At 49.9% G+C, this 20,187-nt stretch overlaps 1 protein-coding gene and 1 long non-coding RNA gene across 4 annotated transcripts; both read right to left on the bottom strand.

Moving 5' to 3' along the window:
* Positions 1-7,670: 7,670 nt before the first annotated feature.
* On the bottom strand, positions 7,671-12,142 carry ZNF688 (zinc finger protein 688). Of its 3 annotated transcripts, none has more exons than XM_045460477.1 (3): positions 9,999-12,142; positions 9,575-9,688; positions 7,671-8,813 (listed from the first exon to the last, which is right to left on the bottom strand). In XM_045460477.1, the coding sequence occupies exons 1-3, from the start codon at positions 10,192-10,194 to the stop codon at positions 8,293-8,295; spliced, it is 831 nt and encodes a 276-aa protein (XP_045316433.1). In that variant the 5' UTR covers positions 10,195-12,142; the 3' UTR covers positions 7,671-8,292. The 3 variants fall into 3 exon arrangements, with proteins under 3 accessions (XP_045316433.1, XP_045316435.1, XP_045316434.1); XM_045460479.1 differs by having other exon boundaries at positions 9,575-9,886; positions 9,999-10,103; XM_045460478.1 differs by lacking the exon at positions 9,575-9,688 and having other exon boundaries at positions 9,999-10,537.
* A 4,751-nt stretch (positions 12,143-16,893) lies between these two features.
* LOC123588973 lies at positions 16,894-20,152 on the bottom strand. The gene is made up of 5 exons (XR_006708105.1): positions 19,801-20,152; positions 19,544-19,650; positions 18,166-18,512; positions 17,189-17,361; positions 16,894-16,952 (listed from the first exon to the last, which is right to left on the bottom strand). It is a non-coding gene; the product is annotated as an uncharacterized LOC123588973 (long non-coding RNA).
* Between the last annotated feature and the right edge of the window lie 35 nt (positions 20,153-20,187).

Here is a 20,187-nt window from a genome sequence, read left to right as displayed (position 1 = left end):
GCTGTTACAAGGTACAGGCACCTGGGGACAAAAACGTGAACGGCCTCCATCCTAAGCTTTAATTCATACACTGCCACTGTAAAAGTTTGGATGATTCATACTGTGACCTGGCCATGGGACCACTGGATGCCACAGTCAATTGAGAAAGAGAAGGTCAAGACTCCAGTCTCCAGTGGGTAATCATAAATTCAGGTCAGCAAAAAGTAGTAAGGCACATGTAGATGGTGTTTCTTGTTCAACAAAACATTTTCCCTTCCAGCTGGAACTGAGACATTACCCCCACCTCTCATCCTTCTTTTTGTCTGGCATCCTCTTGGGGATCCTGAGCATCTAAACCCCACAGCTGGGCCTCCTGCTCCCCCCAGGAGATGAGACTGGTTTGGAGTCGGAGTCCTGGGAAAGAACCCAAAGCACTCAAGAAACAACTCATTATTTAAAGAAAACATATTGGGCATCTCTTGTGTGGCAGGCATTGTTCTAGATGTTCTGGGTGTTGGAGACGTTGGTGAACCAAGATAAGATTCCTGCTCTAAGTTTACACTAAGCTCTACATTTACACTAAGGGAGAGAGATGTCACCTATTAGCTATGGGGGCGCAGTAGGGAGACCTTCAGGCAGAGCTATAGAGCTAAAAAGCTGCAGTTGAGTCTTCCTGCATGAGACAGAAGAGCTCACAAAAGATTAGGGTCATCTAGTTAGATGTCTGTCCTCCAAAACACAGATTCCATTAGCTGGAACCCATGGGATCATTCGCCTGTAGGGAGAGATTGGGTTTGAATTGGAAGAGGAGATTAGCATGCCACGGGCCTTCACGCTATGGTACACAGGTTCTGAACTTTTTGCGTAAGTCCTGGGGAGCCACTGGAGGTGTCGGGCAGAAGAGAGGATCAGTTATAAGTTTCAGTTAGGCCGATCTGGCGGGGATCACGGGAAACGAACCCAACCTAGGGGAGAAGCGGGGGCGAGTCTGGCACCCAGACTTACGCATCTCACCCGCCCCCTTCCCTTGAGATGCGGGACGACCAGACCTCACGGAGCACACCCAAGTAGGTGTAGGTCTCCCGCATCACGTTCCGGCACACGGCAGTCGGCACGGGCCAGAGACATCCCCATTCCTCGGGGAAGAAAATACGCGGCCACCTTCACGAAGTTCGCAGCCCTCGGCCTTTTCTCCCCTCCTCCTTCCTGACCGGCCTTAGCGGGCACCTCAGCAGGGCTCCGGGAACTTGGCCAAGGACGGAGTCGGGGTCCCCACCCCCACGCACCAAGGAGAGACGCCCGGGATTCCACCTCCGGGGAGCTGGGCTCTTCCGGGCCTAGGCGGCCGGAAGTAGGCTTGGCGGGGCCGCTCTAGGACGGCGAGAAACGGTCCGTTACGCGAACTTGGTGGTCCCAGGTCCGAGAAAATGAAGGCGCCCTCAAAAAAGATGGTGGCACTCCAGGGACTTCCAGTTTTAGAGCGAAGCATTTAATAGCGTCATTATGGGTCTGGTGGTAATAACCTGGTGTATTCCGCCCTCGAGTTGTCTTCTGTTCCGCCAGCTCTCTTGGGAGACCCTCTTGCCCATAGTTAAGATGGCCGTGGCCGCTTCGGCGTCTGTGCTCCGGTTTGGCGAGGCAAAGGGGAAGAGGCTCCGGCGCGTGAGCGCCGGCGGCGGCCCGGGGTCCTACGGAGGGAAAAGGGGCCAGGACTAGGGGCTGCAGGCCTGGCGACCTTCTTCCAATCCGGGTCAGAAGGCCCATTCCGGTCTTACAAGAAAGATTATGTTTAGCAAGTTAGTTCATTGCTCAAAAATATTTTTTTCATTTGCAAGGTACAGCATGATATTCTGTGACGCCTCCTCACCGTTTCTTAGATGCCTCCAGATATAGCCTGTCTGTGGTATTTCCATACATTTGCTAGGTCTTTTTTTTTTTTTTTTTTTTAATTTTTTTAATGTTTTAATTTATTTTTGAGAGAGAGCGCGAGCAAGCAGGGGAGGGGCAGAGAGAGAGGGAGACACAGAATCCGAAGAGGGCTCCAGGCTCGGAGCTGTCAGCACAGAGCCCAACACGGGGCTGGAGCCCAAGAAACGTGGGATCATTACCTGAGCCGAAGTCGGTCGCTTAACCGACTGAACCACCCAGGCGCCCCCATTTGCTGTGTCTTTAACGGAGGACACTGGGCCAGATGCCTCTGGATGCCTTAGAATTCAGCTATTTGACTGAAGAGGAAACAAACCTAGTTGTTCCCAAGGTCAGGCAACCCTAGTGACTCCAGGTCTTGAGACTCCTACTAAATTCGAGCCTCTTCCACCATCTCGCCCTGCTTCCTCCAGGCCTGTTCCAGAAAAGCAGCTGAAGACTTTGAATGTACTGACCCCTGCTGACCTACTAAGAATGAACAGCATTCTCCATTTAAGTGATGACTGTATAAAAAGTAGATGAGTTACTGAAAGACATGGCTCAACTGTTGTTTTTTTAATTTTTAAATATTTTTATTTATTTTTGAGACAGAGACAGAGCATGAGCAGGGGAGGGGCAGAGAGAGAGAGGGAGACACAGAATCTGAAGCAGGCTCCAGGCTCTAGGTTCTGGGCTGTCAGCACAGAGCCTGAGGAGGGGCTCGAACTCGCGGACTGTGAGATCATGACCTGAGCCGAAGATGGCCCCCCAGGTGCCCCTCAACTCCAGTTGAAGGTGCTCCCGGATTTCCCAAGCCCAGGCTCCTCTAAGAGAACAATGGCAGCCTGTACAGGGGCTGCAGTGGGTTCTGTGATAACGACTAGGACAACAGTAATGTTACTTTGATCACTTACTGTATGCCAGACTGTTCTAAGTGCTTCCCCCGGTTAACTCATTTAACCCTTACAATCCCTCAAAGATAAGTGCCCTTCTGGATCAGGAAGCTGAGGCCCGAGGGGTGACCTTGCCCCAGGCCACACAGCTAGTAAGTGGTGAAGCCAGGATTCAAACCCAGGCAGCCTAACTCCAGAACTCATGTTGTAATGCCTCAAACAATTGAACGTACAACCTCAGCAACCAGAGAGAGGTAGGGTTTCAAGCCAGGTGACCAAGATGCAGTTGTAATGCGAGGTGGTTAGGAGGGCAGAAGGGCTGTTTCTGGTCGCATGTACAATTCCATACTGTCATATAAATGTAAAGAGGAAAAAAATGACAGGTTCTGGTAAGTTTTGAAAGTAAATAAAAGGGTTGCATTTAAGGGTCATGTCAGGGCAAAAAATATATGTGTGTGTCATTCAGGTGTTTAGGAGGTATGTGAAATTGCTCTGGAGGAAGGGTGACAGGCTTCCCAAAAGGCACTCTGTTGCAGCTGTCACCAGTGGGCTCCTCTTGCTTAGGCCCTTGATGGTTTGGGCCTGGGTCACCTGGCTGGTGTCTGGGCTTCCAGCTTTTGCCTGTCCCATCCATCCGACACTGCAGCCTGGTGTAGTGAAAAGAGCAGGCTCACCCACTGAGAAATCGAGAGGTTTGGGTTCCAAGCCTACCTCTGCCCCTAATTCAACTGTGTGATCTTAAATAAGGTCTTTAAGACCGGGCCTCAGCTTTTCTCAGAACGTATTCTGTGGAACAGTATTTACAGGAGAGCTTCTGGAAAGAACAAGCATTCTTCCCCACGCCCCTCCTCAGCAAAGAAACCTGTTCCACCCACAGCTTCCTAAACTTTGGAACCAGCTCCCAAGCGCTCCCTTCCAGCTCTAAAATGCTGCAGTCCACCCTGTTGTCGCCCCCACCCCCCACCCTGGGCCCCCCCCCCCCCCCCCCCCCCCAGGAACTGGCTCCTCCATCCACCTCCTCACTCAGCCAAAACCTTATCATCATTCCAGGCTCCTCTGATGCCTCAGCCCCCACATCCAGCCCACAGACAGGTCCTGTCCTTTTAACTCTCAGTGGTTACCTCTGGTCCTTCTGCTACTCTCCATTTCCACTCTGCTTGTCCCACTGCAGCCCATTCTTAGGGCAGCCAGAATAGGTTTGCAAATCACATCACCTTGACACTCTACTTAAAACCTCCCAGTGGTGGGGCGCCTGGGCGGCTCAGTTGGTTAAGTGTCTGACTTCAGCTCAGGCCATGATCTACGGCTCATGGGTTCCAGCCCCACGTAGGGCTCTGGGCTGACAGCTCAGAGCCTGGAGCCTCCTTCGGATTCTGTGTCTCCCTTTCTCTCTGCCCCTCCCCCCATCCTTCAAAAATAAACATTAAAAAAAAAAAACAAAAAAACAAAAAAAACCTCCCAGTGGTTTCTATGAGGTCCCTAGAGCAGTCAAATTCATAGAGCAGGTGGAATGGTAGTTGCAGGAGCCTGGGGAAAGGAGTCGGGAGTCAGTGTTTAATGGGTACCGAGTTTCAGCTGGGGAAGATGGAAAAGTTCTAGAGAGGGATGGGATGGTGGTGATGGATGCACACAATGTGAATGTACTTAATGCCATTAAACTGTACACTTAAAAATATTTAAAATGGTAAAATGCATTGTGTATATTTTATCACAAGACAAAAAAAAAAAAAAAAAGAAAGAAAGAAAGAAAGAAAAAGAAAAATCATAACCCAGTAGCTTCCCAATATATTTAGAATCAATCCAGACTTGGCACCGTGGCCAGCCAGAGTCCTGTGACCCACTCCCTTCCCCCTCCTCCAAGCTCACCTGTAATTCTTCTCCACTCAGTTCCTCCATCCAGCCACCAGTGTCCTTTCTGCACCTCACCCAAACTCATCTCTACCTCAGAGCATGGCGTCTGCTATTCCGTCTGTCTGGGAACCCCTGCCTGCCCCCGACTCCCAGCCTCTGAAACCCTGCGCTCCCCCACTCCCACATCCTGCCACTTGGCCCCTTTCCCCTTGGTTCCTTCTCATCGTTTGGAACTCCGTTCAGAGGTCTCCTCTGTACCAAGACCTGGCCTAAGTACCCATCTGCAACAGGCACTTTGAGCACATCTCTGTCTTAGTACCTTTGTAGTACTTATTATTTAGTTACAATACCTTGTCTTACTTAGGTACTGGCTTATCACTTGTCTCTCCCCACGCTTCTCAAAAGTAAGTTCCAAAATGGTTCCTATGTCTGTTTTCCCTGCTGTATCTTGCACACAGAATAGTGCCTAGTTCATGGCAAATGCTTACTATTTGTTACTTGTTAAATGGATACATGAGAAAGAAAGCAGACAGCACTCCCTTGTGCCGCATGCTGGCCTGGGCAACTCTGTGTTTGATACACTGTGCCTGGTTCTGCTACTCCCTCCCTGGTGGGGCCTCTTCTCTCCAGCTTCCCTTTCTCTTTGACTCATCCCTCTCTAGGACTGGTCATCCCTTGGCCTCTACACCCTCCCACTTGCTGGCTCCCTTGCTCCATGTCTCCATGCTTGAACCCTCTGGGGCTTACTTGTTCATAGCTCATATTGTCAGTCACCGAGCCATGCAGATTCTATGGCAGAAGCCTCTCCTGAGTATCCTTCTCCCCAATTCAAAAGTCAGCAAACCAGAGCAGCTGCAAGAAAAAGTCTTGCTGGGGGCACCTGGGTGGCTCAGTCGGTTAAGCTTCTGACTCTGGGTTTCTACTCCAGTCAAGACCTCACAGTTCGTGGGATTGAGCACTGTGTCAGGCTCTGTGCTATATGGAGCCTGCTTGGGATTCTCTCTCACCCTCTCTGCCTCTCCCCTACTTGAAGTCTCTCTCTCTCTCAAAAATAAACCAACCAAAAAAAAAAAAAAAAAAGGAAAAGAAAAAGTCTTTAGCCTGATCGCAGCTCTCGCTCACCTTTACCTGGGAGCAAATGCCGAACAGATTCCTAGTCCCGTCTCCTTACTCACACTCCACACTGTTTTTACAAAGACATCTTCAGACAGCACTAGTCAAATAGCTCCTGCTCCTATTCAAGACCTTTCTATGGCTCCTGAGTGCCTACAGGGTAAACCCCAAGCCCTCCTGCTGGGATCTGTGACCTTCCCAGGTTACTGCAGGTGTCTTCTATGACTCTGTACCTGGTTCTTTACCTTCCACTCAGGTGGAGCCCCTGACCACTCTCTATACATGCCTCGTCTGGTTGATATCTTTCCCTTCCTTCAAGGCCAGTTTGAACCACCTCCTCCAGGAAACCTTCCTTGAATCAGAAGACCTGCCCAGGTCTCCTCCTTGCCCTCTTCACATACTATTTTGTATTGTTTTGGAATAACAATAACCACTGTTTATTAAACTCTAACGTGCCAGGTTCTCTTCTGTATTATCTCATTTAAAAATTTCTTTCCTTAATGTTTATTTATTTTTGAGGGAGAGAGAGACAGAGCGTGAGCAGGGGAGGGGCAGAGAGATGGGGAGACGCAGAATCCGAAGCAGGCTCCAGGCTCCAAGCTGTCAGCACAGAGCCTGAAGCAGGGCCCTTACTCACATGCTGTGAGATCATGACCTGAGCCAAAGTCAGACGCTTAACCGACTGAGCCACCCAGGGGCCCCTGTACCCTCTCATTTAATCCTTACACCACTCTTATGAGGTAGGTGCTTTTATTATCCAGGTTTCATGGATGAAGAGACTAAGGCACATGAGAGGCGGGGCAAGAAGTGACTTGCTAGAGACTGCACCGCTATAAAGCAAGTGAGTCAGGGTCCGAACCCAGACAGTCTGACTCCAGAGACCATGCTCTTAACCTCTACTCCACGCCATGCCGATTTTTATCCTTTCTATGAAAACAAGGCTCCCTTCGCCTGAAAATCTCCCTCCCACACACACCAATTCCTACTCTGCTCTCTCTATTTCTACTCTAATTCCTACTCATGTCATGGGAAGCACAACCATCTCCTCCAAGCTGCATTTCCTGGTGTATCACCAGCCAGGATGGGTTAGGTGGTGCCTCTGGGCTTCCTCCATCATAGCCCCAATCACTATCTTCCCACATGGAACTTGGGACCTGAGTCCGAGTGAGTCTGAGTGTCCCTGGAGCCCAGCACAAAAACCCACAGAGGCCTCATAGGGTGTTTGCTGAATGAATGAATGGGATCAGCCTAATTTATCCCAGAATTCCCTTACCACCTAGCAGTCTCCCCCAGAAGCCACTCAACATATGGCCACTAAATGTTGATGGCACTTTCTAAGTGCAAGGTCACCGGCCTTGATGGGACTCTGTTTCCTGCTGAGACTCCCCCAGGAAGGCAGGGCTAGGCCTCCGCCCAGGCTTCCTTTCTCACCTCAGCCACACCTGAGGTGATACACTGTTTTCTGTCCAGATAGGACTGCCCATTGAAAGTGGTAGATAGGAGCGCCCGAGTGGCTCAGTTGGTAAAGCGTCCGACTCTTGATTTTAGCTCAGGTCATGATCTCACGGTTTGTGGGATCGAGCCCGGTGTCAGGCTCTGTGCTGACAGCATAGAGCCTGCTTGGGATTCTCTCTCTCTCTCCCTCTCTCCCTTTCTCTCTCTCTGCCCCTTTCCTGCTCGCTTGCTCACGCTCGCTCTCTCTCAAAATAAATAAGTAAGTTTTAAAAAGAAAAATAAAGTGGCAGATTTCTAGGCACTGTGTCAGTTTCCAGCTTTGCTGCCTTATAGCAGTGACGCTTTGAGAAAATCACTTTTTCTCTCAGAGCCTCAGTTTACTCATCTGCAAAACGTGGCTGCTGATATCCATGCCCTGCCTCTTTAGCAGGCTTCTTTACATTTTCTTTAAAATGCATAAAATATCAACAATAATTTGTTCTTCCCACAAATGTTTATTGCACAATTACTATGTTGTACATACTACCTTGTTAAAATTTCAGCCTTCACAGTAACCCTCTGAGGTAGATATTATGAATCTCTATTTTACAGGTGAGGGAGCTGAGGCTCAGGGATGGCATGTGACTTACCAGCTGTGCCTGGGGACAAGTTGCAGAGACTAGATCGGTGCATCTGTGTTCTTTCCACCCACTTCACTTCCCAGACTCCCTGCTGCTGTCAATTAGCCAGGGCTTCGCCACCCCCTGGGGCCTCCCCAGGCCTTAGTCCCCTCAGCATTTGCTTCCTCTGTAGAGAAGCAGCAAGGGCTGGTTTCTGAGACCCCAGAAAGATCTCGGTGGCATGTGCTGCTGAGATGAACACTTTGAGAAAAGTCTACCCTCTTCAGTTTTTTGGAAAGCCTGAGAGGGGAGTAGCGTCAAGTTTAATCTATTTGAATCTTTACAGGCACTTTTCTTTTTACAAGTTTGAAAACTTGAGGGATCCTCGAGGGAAGCCCAAGGGATGAATTTCTGGGTCCCAAATCCCTGACTCAGGAGCCTCCCTGGGGGGCCCAGGCAGTCCAACGTCAGGCTCCACCCCAGCCTGCTGGAGCAGCTCACCCGCACTCCTCAAAGATGTCCGGGTAGTGTCGGAACAGCACCGGCGGGTCCCGGTCCCCCCGCACCGGAGCCCGAGGCACAGCCCGAATCCCAGGCCTCCGACCCCGCCGCCCCCCAGAGCAGGAGCGATGGATCCACTGGTGGGCTTCCACAGCGAACTTCCTCTTGAAGCGCATGCCACACTCGGGGCAGGGGAAGGGCCGCTCCCCTGAGTGCATGCGCCGGTGGCTGACCAGCAGCGAGGGGTAGGTGAAGCGGCGGCCACAGTCCGCACACACGTGACGCCGCTGGCTGTCCTGAGTGTCCACACCGGGCACCGGGACCGAGGGCTGCACACCTGTGCTCTGGTTCCAGGCAGCGTGGGTGGGTTGCTGTGCTCTTGCCGAAACCTTTCTTACGGTCCAGTCAGGGTTGTGTTTAACCAGCTCTTTAGAAGGCTCCTTCCCAGGAGTCTTTCTGGGTCCCTTGGCTCCTGGCCCTTCCTCTGCTGCCTCTTCCTTCTTGTTTGGGGTGCCTCCTGGGAAACAGGAATTAAGATACGTTTTAAAACACATTTGCTTCCACCGTCTCAGGTTACAGGATTCTTTTACTTAGGAAGTGTCGGAAAAGTACTGTCCAGCGATTAAAACACAGGCTTTGAAGAGTGACTTATCTGGGCCTTGGTGTCTCAATGTAGCAAATGGGATTCAAAGGTTTCTTTACTTCACAGGGTCGCCGGGAGGATTAAATCAGTAGAAGCATGTTAAGCATTTAGTAAATGCTCAAGAAAACAGTAGCTATTACTGTTGTGTTTTCTCAAATTTTTTTGTAGGGTAAGACTTTTACAGACGAGGAAACATTTGCACAAGAGCATTCGGCTAGGGGATGGTGATGGGGGGGAAACCAAGTTGTTGATTGCTGGGCATTTTCTCTTGTACCACTTTGCCTTGCTTGAGGAATGTGAAAGGCAGACCTGAAGCCGCTCCCATTCCTAGGGGTTTTTAATTGTTCTTGAAAAGGGAAGAATGGCTGGTGTTTTCTCCAAGTGGGACCTAGAAATCAGAGTCTTGGACTTGGGCTCCTACTTCTCCTACTCTGGTCCTAACGTGACTACTGTCCCAAGTTCTGAAAATTTTGTACCAGGTCTGTCTTCTTTCCTCTCTAATATCCAACATTGGCAGTCTCTTTAATTCCTTTAGGGACGCTGGCAGTGGGGATTCAAAAGAAAATTCTGTGAAACAGGAAGCCCTGGAGCGCCAAGTGGAGGGGGGGGGGGGGGGACTTGGGACAATCCCTCACCTCTCAGAGCTCCTCCCAGGCTTTCCCCCTCCTCAGGATCCTGGGCGGCGGGACTCCAAGCCTCACTCTCCTGTTCCATCCAAGAGATGAGGGCTGGTTTGGGGCCTGGGAATCCTGGGAGAGAACAGGGATCACAGTGCTGGCCTGAGAGGCTGTCCTGGGAAGATGGCATCCCCCTGCCAGGGTAAGGGCACCTCCTCAGAACTTATGCTCAAGCTGGACAAGTTCTGCAACGCTCCTGCTTGAAGGAAGCGGATGCTGGATGGAAGCACTCCCTAACCTGAAGCCCTGGGAATGGAGGTGGCTGTGGTGCTGTTGGTGGACTAGTGCGGGATTAGAGCTCACAATCCTCTCGGTCCTCACGTCATCTCCCCTGTGAACCCCAGTGAAGGAGGAGGGGGGGAATTCTGACCCGGGGCCTCACCGAGCGCGCCCAGGTGGCCGTAGGTCTCCCGCATCACGTCCCGGTACAGGGCCCGCTGCGCGGGCCGCAGACACCCCCACTCCTCCGGGGAGAAGTACACGGCCACGTCCGCGAAGCTCACAGCCCCAGGCTTCTTACAACCAACCCCGGTCTCCCCCGGTCTCAGCGCCAGGAGCGGGGCTGGGGGGGGCGCCATGGGGCCTCCCGGCCCCGAGCAGCGGCCGCCCTGTCCCCCAGGCCACTGCCTCCCCGCGCGCGGCCTCAGCTTTCGTCGTCCACAGGAAGGGCTCCGGAGGCCGGGGCCCCGCCCAGCCTTAGCGTCCGGACGCAGTCGAGGGCACCGAGGCAGCAGGGACTGGCTGCTAGGGATTCGGGGGGGGTGTGATGGGGACAAACAAAACCCCTCGGTGTTTATTCACTTCATGGCAGCTTGGATTTAGACAGCCGGGTTAAGAGACCCGGAAGGTGTCTTCAGAAAATATGGCGACATCCTGGCTCCAGTTGTCTCTGGATTCTTTAAGGGCGCCATTCTTTGATCATATCAAACATGGCGCCTATCTGGCTTCTCTGGCCTCAGCGGCCACTTGCCCTCAACCACAATGGCCGCTGCAGGTGGGGTGGGAGAGGAGATAGGCGGGGCGGGGCGGAATGGGAACTGGGTAGAGGTGGGCTGAGGGGCGGAGCCTTCCTGCCTTCAAGAAAGATGGACGGACGGTGGCTTCCAGCACCGCTCTTTGCCTGCACTGCCAGGCGGCCGGTGATTGGTTCCAAGAGCAGGAAGAGGCTGCACCGCCCGGCCGGCCGGGCGAGTGGAGCGTTGGAAAGCGCCCCTGGATCGGCTCGTTGTGGAACGTCTGGCGGCCCTCGGCAGGTGTGGAGCTGCGCATTGTGTCCTCGACGTCGTCCCTCCTTTCCTTCCCGCGGCAGGATCTGGAATCCGGTCCCCAGCCCCAGAGACGCAAATGCTGTGGCCAAGCCCTGGGGTACAGCCGAGGTAGAAACCAGGTACACGTTTACCGTTGGGACCACGGCTGTGGATCGCGCCCGACTCCTTGCATCGCGGGACGGCTGTCAGTCTCTGGACTGGAGCTTAGGGGGAGAACTTGGTTGGTGAGGTTGGAATCGGAATGGGGACATTTTTAATTACATTTTAATTTTTTTCCAAATTAACTAATAGTCATGGTTTTTAAAAAGTAATGCAAAGGTTTTTAATGAAAAAGGCAGCTCCCCGTACCCTTTTCACTTTGTTCCCTAAAGACCCCTTTGAACTCTTTTGTTAATTTGAATTATATTGTACATAAAGTAAAACGCACAGCTCTTCAATGTAAAATTCGCTGAGTCTTGACAAATGCATACAACCGTGTTAACCGTCACTCAAAACAAAATAAACATCTTAGATGTCACCCCTGAATGTCTCCTTGTACACACTTTCCAGTCATTACACAATTTTTGATTGTGGTAAAATACACATAACAAAAACTAATTTTATACCTTAAAATTTAATAGCATTTAGTACATTAATAATATGCAAACATTAGCACTACTTTCATCACCCTTAAAGGAAACCCCCAACCCTTTGAGCAACCACTCCTCATTCTCCCCTTCCTCCATCCCATGGTAATCACGAATCTTTCTGTCTCTATGCATTTACTTTTTCTGGATATTTCACAGAAATGGAATCCTGCAATCTGTGGCCTTTACATGTGTGATTTCTGAAATTAGCAAAAAGTTTTCAAGATTCATCGATGTAGCATTTATCAGTGCTTCACCCCTTTTATGGTTGAATAATACTCTACTGTATGGATATGGGTTTTCCCTGCTATCTGATAGTAGAATGTTCCTATGAAACCTTTCTTTAAAAAAAAAAGGTTTTTTTTTACATTTATTTTTGAGAGACAGAGTGAGACAGAACACAAGCAGGGGAGGGGCAGAGAGAGAAGGAGACACAGAATCTGAAGCAGGCTCCAGGCTCCAAGCAAGTGCTCAGCACAGAGCCCAGTGTGGGGCTCGAACCCACGAACCATGAGATCTTGACCTGAGCTGAAGTTGGTCACTTAACCAACTGAGCCATCCAGAAATGGTGTAAAGCCAAGAAACAATTACCATTAACTTATATGGAAAACTTTTTTTTAACATTTCCAGACCCCAAAAATAACCTCTCTTAGGCTTTACTTATACTGTAGGACGCACAAAATAAATCTAGATCAAGAACAGATACTCACACAGTTCAAAGCTATAGTAGCTTGATGCCAAGGGGCTGAGTGTAGTTCCCTGGGAAGGAGCTTGGTGGGGCCACTCTCGCTGCTTGGGGTGCAAGCTGCCTCTGTAAAAGCGAAAATTCTTTTTGGCTTTCTTTCAGTTAGTGAAAACAGGTTCTAATGTAGGTTTTTTTGTGTTTTTTTAAACAAATATATTATTTCAAATGGTTGTTTATTTTTGAGAGAGAGACAGAGCACGAGCAGGGGAGGGGCAGAGAGAGAGAGAGGGAGACACAGAATGTCAAGCAGGCTCCAGGCTCTGAGCTGTCAGCACAGAGCCCAATGCAGGGCTTGAACTCATGAACCGCAAGACCTGACCCGAAGTCGGATGCTTAACCAACTGAGCCACTTAGGCGCCCCTTAACGTAGGTTTTTCTTAAAGTGAAGTGGCCTAATGGGAGCTTTTGAAAAGTGAGGGGACACATGTATACCACATTTTGTTTACCCATTCATCAGCTGATGGAAATTTGAGTTGTTTCCACCTTTTGTGTTGCTGTGAACGTTTGTATAAGGCATTTTGTTTAACAGCTTTGAGATTAAATTAGCTCAATAGATACCTCTTGCATTTAAATTGTACAGTTTAATGGGTTTTGGTATGTTACATTATTTTTTTAATTGTAAAATACTCAAGATATAAAGTTTGCCATTTGAACCGTTTTTAATTTTTCAGTTCAGTGGTGTTAATTACATTCACAATGCTGTGCAACCATCACCACTATCTACTCCCAAAACATTTCCATCACTGCAAAAGGAAACCGGGAACCCACTAGGTGGTCATGCCCCGTTCTCTACCCTGGCTCCTGGTTAAGTTTTAATCTGCCTTATGTGTCTATGCATTTGCCTATTCTAGGTACATCCTGTAAGTGGAACCATATAGCATGTGTCCTTTTGTGTCTGACTTATTTCACTGCCATCTTAACCATCCCCACCATCCTCTCTAGAACTTTCTCATCTTCCCAAACTGGATCGATATACCTTTTTTTTTTTTTTTTTTTTTAAGTTTATTTATTTATTTTGAGAGAGAGCGAGAGTGGGATCAGGGGAGGAGCAAAAAGGAGGGGAGAGAGAGAGAGAGAGAGAGAGGGAATCCCAAGCAGGTTCCACACCATCAGTGCAGAGCCCAACTCAGGGCTCGAACCCATGAACCACGGAGATCATGACCTGAGCCAGACACTCAACTGACTGAGCCACCAAGGTGCCCCTGGATCAATATACTTTTTTTTTTTTTTTTTTTAATTTTTTTTTTCAACGCTTATTTATTTTTGGGACAGAGAGAGACAGATCATGAACGGGGAGGGGCAGAGAGAGAGGGAGACACAGAATCGGAAACAGGATCCAGGCTCTGAGCCATCAGCCCAGAGCCTGATGCGGGGCTCGAACTCCCGGACCGCGAGATCGTGACCTGGCTGAAGTCGGACGCTTAACCGACTGCGCCACCCAGGCGCCCATTATACTTTTAACTCTTAGCCACTTCTTCTGGAGCTTTCATTTTTAAAAATATGCTTTTCTTATTGTTCTTGATAGACTCATTTTAGAAATTATTTGTGAGCATCCTGCAATGATACTTGCTTGGTTTCTAGCCCCATTTTGCTCACCTTTTTTCCAGACGTGAGGTAATAAATTTGTGAAATTTCCTATACATGCTGTGATTATGTTTCTTTTCTGGTCAGTGTTTGCTTTTTTTTAATTAAAATGTATTTGACATATAGCACTGTGTAAATGTAAGGTGTATAACATGTTGATTTGGTATATTTACATATTGTTATATTGCCATTGTCATTGTTTGCTTTTAAAAGCTTTTTTTTTTTTTTCAATTTTTTTAATGTTTATTTATTTTTGAGAGAGACGGAGAATAGCGGGGCAGGGGCAGAGAGAGGGAGATACAGAATCCAAAGCAGGCTCCAGCTCCAAGCTATCAGCACAGGGACCAATGCAGGGCTCAAGCCCACGAGCTGTGAGATCATGACCTGAGCCGAAGTCAGGCACTTAAACCAACTGAGCCACCCAGGCACCTGCTTTTAAAAACTTTCTAATTATATTTCCTTTCTCCTTGCATCATCTGCCCTTTCTGCTTCTTTAAGTTGTTCTGAACTACCAGAGATAGCATCAAACCTCAAATTCCCATCCCCCCCCCGGGGAAACCTCCCTCCTCCCTCCTTGAGCCCTCAAACTGGACTGGGCCTTAGCTGTCGTCTAGGGTCTTACTTCCCCACTGTCCTGGATCGTATCCTCTGCCTCCTAGATTCAAAATCCTCCTAGTTTTTCAGCCGAGATGGATCAGCTTAATGGTTTGTGACATTGGACTACAGATACTAGATAGCTTTATCCCATTGGGAATATTCCTGCAATCAGGCAGGTGCCATTTGGTCCTTGGATTAACAAAACCCTCCTCTCTGTTGACGGCAGCCCGCTGTCTGGTCTTGGAACCACTCCTTGCTTGGCTGTCCTGCCTGCGCTAGCACCTGCTGTCCCCGCCCCCCCCCCCCCCCCCCCCCCCCCCCCCCGCTTGTGTTCACAAATTATTCATTGCTGTCCAAGCTAGTGCCTTTTTCCGTGTTTGTATTTTCTTTTTTTTTAATTTTTTTTAAATTTTTTTTTTTCAACGTTTATTCATTTTTGGGACAGAGAGACAGAGCATGAACGGGGGAGGGGCAGAGAGAGAGGGAGACACAGAATCGGAAACAGGCTCCAGGCTCTGAGCCATCAGCCCAGAGCCTGACGCGGGGCTCGAACTCCCGGACCGCGAGATCGTGACCTGGCTGAAGTCGGACGCTTAACCGACTGCGCCACCCAGGCGCCCCGCGTGTTTGTATTTTCTTGCCCTACCTTTGCTGGTTTTCACTGGAATACTTCTGGCTTTGGTGTGCCTTCCACTGATATCACCTCAACAGTTACTTGCTTATTTTATAATTTTTTTAAACTTGAGTCCCGGAGGGGCGCCTAGGTGGCTCAGTCAGTTAAGTGTCCAACGTTGGCTCAGGTCACAATCTCACAGTTCACGAGTTTGAGCCCCATGTCCGGCTCTGTGCTGACAGCTCAGAGCCTGGAGCCTGCTTCAGATTCTAGGTCTTCCTCTCGCTCTCTGCCCCTCCCCCACTCATGCTCTGTTTCTCTCTCTCTCTTAAAAATAAACATTAAAAAGAATTAAAAAAAATTTTTTTTTAATCTTTATTTATTTTTTTGGCACAGACAGCGGACGGGAGAGGGTCAGAGAGAGCGGCAGGCACAGAATCCGAAACAGGCTCCGAGCAATGGGCACGGAGCCCGACGTGGGGCTCGAACTCACGGACCGCGAGATCTCGACCTGAGCCGGAGTCAGACGCGTAACCGACTGAGCCACCCAGGCGCCCCAAGAATTTTTTTTTTTAATTTAAAAAATAAACTTGAGGGGCACCTGGATGGCTCAGCCGGTTAAGCGTCGACTTCGGCTCAGGTCGTGATCTCAGGGCTCGTGAGTTCCAGCCCCGTATCAGGCTCAGAGCCTGGAGCCTGCTTCCCATTCTGTGTCCCCCTCTCTCTCTGCCCCTCCCCTGTTCATGCTCTGTCTCTCTCTGTCTCAAAAATAAATAAATGTAAAAAAAATAATTAAAAAAAAATAATAACACCCAGTTATAATCATTTGGGGGGGGGGGCTCCTGGGTGGTTAAGCGTCAGTTAAGCATCCAACTCTTGATGTCGGCTCAGGTTGTGATATTGTTAGTCATGGGTTGAGCCCGTGTCAGGCTCCCTGCTGAGCGTGGAGCCTGCTTTGGATTCTCTCCCCGCCCCCCCCCGCCCCTCCCCTGCACATGCTTGCTTTCTCTCTCTCTCTCTCTCTCTCTCTCTCAAAATACATAAACATTTTAGAAAATAATCATTTTTGGAACCCAGAGGTTTTGAGAGCAGTCTTTTGTTCAAAGAGCTATTTGGATCCCCTGGCACCATGCCTGGCATGCAGACATGCTTAGTCCCATCCACTTCCTTGCTTATTCCTTCAAGAGTTTCCTAATCGAGGGGCGCCTGGGTGGCGCAGTCGGTTAAGCGTCCGACTTCAGCCAGGTCACGATCTCGCGGTCCGGGAGTTCGAGCCCCGCGTCGGGCTCTGGGCTGATGGCTCGGAGCCTGGAGCCTGTTTCCGATTCTGTGTCTCCCTCTCTCTCTGCCCCTCCCCCGTTCATGCTCTGTCTCTCTGTCCCAAAAATAAACGTTGAAAATAAATAAATAAATAAATAAAAAGAGTTTCCTAATCGAAAATAGGGCTAGCATATCTAAGTGGGTCACAAAGACCCCTTTTAACTGTTGACACATACAAACGTTACAGTAAAAATTAGACTGGAGGGGCGCCTGGGTGGCGCAGTCGGTTAAGCGTCCGACTTCAGCCAGGTCACGATCTCGCGGTCCGTGAGTTCGAGCCCCGCGTCAGGCTCTGGGCTGATGGCTCAGAGCCTGGAGCCTGTTTCCGATTCTGTGTCTCCCTCTCTCTCTGCCCCTCCCCCGTTCATGCTCTGTCTCTCTCTGTCCCAAAAATAAATAAACGTTGAAAAAAAAATTTTTTTTTAAAAATTAGACTGGAGATACTAGGCCTTGATTTCAACCCTTATCACTGGTAATTTATTCTTTCTTTTAAACAAAAGTCCCAGCATTTTGTTTCCGCCTGCTGTGGTCCAAGAACACATCTTTATTCAGAAGGTATGAAGTCTAGAGAACATACGAATAACTGAAGAAAAAAAAAAAACCACAACATCGTAATCACTAATTCATAAAAGAAGGAAAAAAAAAACCTTTCAGCTAAGCGTGATACTTTTGTGCGCTATGTACAGAGTGAGCACAGGACAGGGCAGTTTCCCAGCTGAAGCCACTGTTCTCCTCCCTGTCGTCACCTTTAGGCCCTTATGACCAAAGAGTGCCAACAGTGGCTTGACACTGCATGTGTCTCCTTGCCAAGTGTCTCACCTGCACTGGCTAAAAGAATCCTTGGATGAGCTTCCCCCACTGGGGATGGGCCCAAGGTGTGCCCTCTATTTCAGAGGGTCCTCGGAGAGGGTGCAGGCTCCTTCCATAGGCTCTTGCGTCCAGGGGATCTCATCTCTGAGGAACAGGAGAGCTACAGTCCAGAAAGCAGAATGCTCTAAGAGAGAGAACAACCCAGGGGGAAAAGCTAGTTAGGGAAATGATTGGCAGTGAAGAAACTCCACATGGGACTTGGGAGCAGCAGCCTCAGAAAATGGGTTCAGCCCTCAAGTGGCTTTTGATTCCTGCCTCCTTCCAAGGTATCAGCTTGCCCTCTGAACTCAAAGCTTTGTTTTCCTCAAATGCCTCCTTTCTTTCCACTCCTTATCCCGCAAATGCATAAACTTGGCCTTTTCCCTTCCAAAGAAAACTCTAATCATCACTTGTGAGCTCCATCACCCACTTTCTTGAAATATACCTGGAAAGTACCGGAAATGAACTGGAGGCCTCCCAAAACAGGGATCGGCTCTGAAAGCCCTAACACAGGCCACTGCTCCCTCAGGCTCTCGCCAGAGCGATGGATCCACTGATGGGCTTCCAAGGCATACCTGCGCTTAAAGCCTTTCCCACATTGTGGGCAGAAGAAGGGTGGGCTATCAGAGTGAATGTGCCGGTGACTGAGGAGGAGAAAGGTAAAGCGGAGGCCACAGTCCACACAGTGTGTGCGCCTGTATGTGTGCACCTGAGGATGGCCAGCCAGCAGGGAGGTGTAGGCAAAACAGAGGCTGCAGCTGGGACAGCTGTCGGGGCTTCTCCCCCCTGTGCTTGCACTGCTGGATGGCTAACAGGTAGGGGTAAGTGAAGCGACTTTTGCAGTCTGGGGGGGGGCTTCTCCCAGGTGTGAGCCTGCCTGTGGATGGCCAGGGAACCCCTCTGGTGGAAACGTTGCCCACAGTCAGGGCAAGAGTGGGGCTTTTCACCTGTATGGAAGAGCTGATGCTGGAGCAGATGCTTGCACTGGGAGAGACGAGCCTGGCATTGGTCACACCGGAAGGGCCACTCCCCAGGTTGGCCAGGAGGGAGGGGTAGCTGAAGTTGTGGCCACAGTTTGGGCAAGAGTAGGGTAATTTGTGGGTTGTAATGTCCTTGAACCAAGGCTAGATCGGGCTCTGCCCAGAGTCCAGTAGAGCTCTGGGCAGGTGGCTTTGTGACTGGGGCCAGGTGGCCTGCTGGATGGTAACCACTCCTCGAGAGATACTTCCTCATGCGCTGTCTCTCTGTTTTGGACTCTCGTTCAGTTCTTTTTCCTCACTGTCATCCCCGGATCCTGAGACAGGATAAAAGATAAAACTTCAAACTTAGCATATTCCATATGGTGGCCTGACCTGGGAAGCAGCATGAATGTCTGAATATACGGCAGTCTGCTGGACTGGGGCTCTTTGAGACTGGGGCCTCATCAAACCCAGAAAGCTAGCCTGGAGTAAAAGCAAATTTCATCATCTGGACGGTGTTAACACATGAAAGCTCTGAAAACTGGAGATAAACAGAGGTGAACCCCTACTCTGTCAGGCATTGAGGGTGGTGATGGTCTCAGCCTTTGTGGAGCTTACAACCCTGAACCTGTTTATGACCCCTTTGCAAAACAGCCACTAAATGACCTCCCTTGGGCCATCCCCAGTAAGGGGATGTCATCAAAAAGTCTACACTTGGACTGTACTCCAGGTTCCACAGGAAGACCTGGAAACGAGCATTTATTATGACGTGACGGCAGAGAAAACATGTTTGTTTGTTTAATGTTTATTTTTGAGAGAGACAGAACATGAGTGAGAGAGGGGCAGAGAGAGAGGGAGATGCAGAATCTGAAGCAGACTTCAGGCTCTGAGCTCTCAGCACACAGCTGAACTCGAGGCTGGAACTCTGAACCAGGAGATCATGACCTAAGCCAAAGTCCCACACTTACCCGACTGAGCCACCCAAGCACCCCAACATGTTTTATTTTAGAATCTCTGATGAATGACATTATCCTTGCATTGTGGTCCACATATTAATACCTAAAAGGAACATTTATCTTCATTTTATTACACAAGAAAAATCTAATTAGGTATGTGTTTCTCCTTTCCTTTCGCTGCCCTGACAACTCAAGCACTATTCTGTACTAGACGGGGGTTTTCCAGTATGATTAAGTAGTGCTATTTAGCTGTTCTATGAGCCATTTTGCAGTGAGATTGGAACCTTCGGGAGAAGAGGTTTAGGGATACGCGATGGGGCTTTGGAGGAGGCAGTGTGTGCTATGGATTCGAGTTAAGGGACGAGCGTCTAAGAGGTGCCAATACTGGGTTTGAGTGAAGTACCCGTTACCTTTCCCCCGTCTCTGATGACAGCTGCTGGGGTCTCACCCTCTGGATCCTAGGCCTCCACCTCTCCTTCCACCCAAGAAATAAAAGCGGATTTGGGGCCTAAAAATCCTGCGGAGGGGAAACATTGGGTTCGGCTGAGAACCCGAGAGGGAAGGATGAGGCTGCTTCCTTAGTGCCCCACACTTCCATCCCACTCGAACCTGGGGACATCAGTCCCCCCTTCCCGTCATTCCCCCTAGCTGGACCGCCGGGCCTCACCTAGCGCGCCCAGGCGTCCGTACGTCTCCCACATCACGTCCCGGTACAGGGCGCTCTGCGCTGGCCGCCGACACCCCCAGCCCCCCAGAAGAAGTATACGGCCACGTCCGCGAAGTTCACGACCCCAGGGCTGCTTTCTCACGCCCGGCCTCTCCGGGAAGCGTCATGGAAAAACCCTTCAGTGCTACGCCAAGAGAAGCTTCTGGAATATGTGAAAACGCTAGAGGTTTGCTAGCTTTCTTCTGAAAAAGTCCTGAACGGCCACGGCCGTGCCCTTAACCAACATGGCCCCTCTTCGGCCTCAACCTCCCTTGCTTTTCCGGTCTGCCCTTCCTCACCAAGGGGAAAACCAGGAGGGAGGTTGGACCTGCAGGGCAGCAAATCGTA

This window comes from Leopardus geoffroyi, chromosome E3 (genome assembly GCF_018350155.1).
Source record: "Leopardus geoffroyi isolate Oge1 chromosome E3, O.geoffroyi_Oge1_pat1.0, whole genome shotgun sequence".
Classification (NCBI taxonomy): Eukaryota; Metazoa; Chordata; class Mammalia; order Carnivora; family Felidae; genus Leopardus; species Leopardus geoffroyi.
Note: the sequence above shows the minus strand (reverse complement) of the source record. Positions and strands in the feature narration are given on the sequence as shown.

Coding starts and splice junctions, on each gene's coding strand:
- ZNF688 (XM_045460477.1), bottom strand. CDS start 10,194: ATGGCGCCCCCCCCAGCCCCGCTCCTGGCGCTGAGACCGGGGGAGACC. Junction 9,689..9,998: donor CGGCCACCTGGGCGCGCTCG/GTGAGGCCCCGG, acceptor GTTCTCTCCCAG/GATTCCCAGGCCCCAAACCA. Junction 8,814..9,574: donor CCTGGGAGGAGCTCTGAGAG/GTGAGGGATTGT, acceptor CCTGTTTCCCAG/GAGGCACCCCAAACAAGAAG.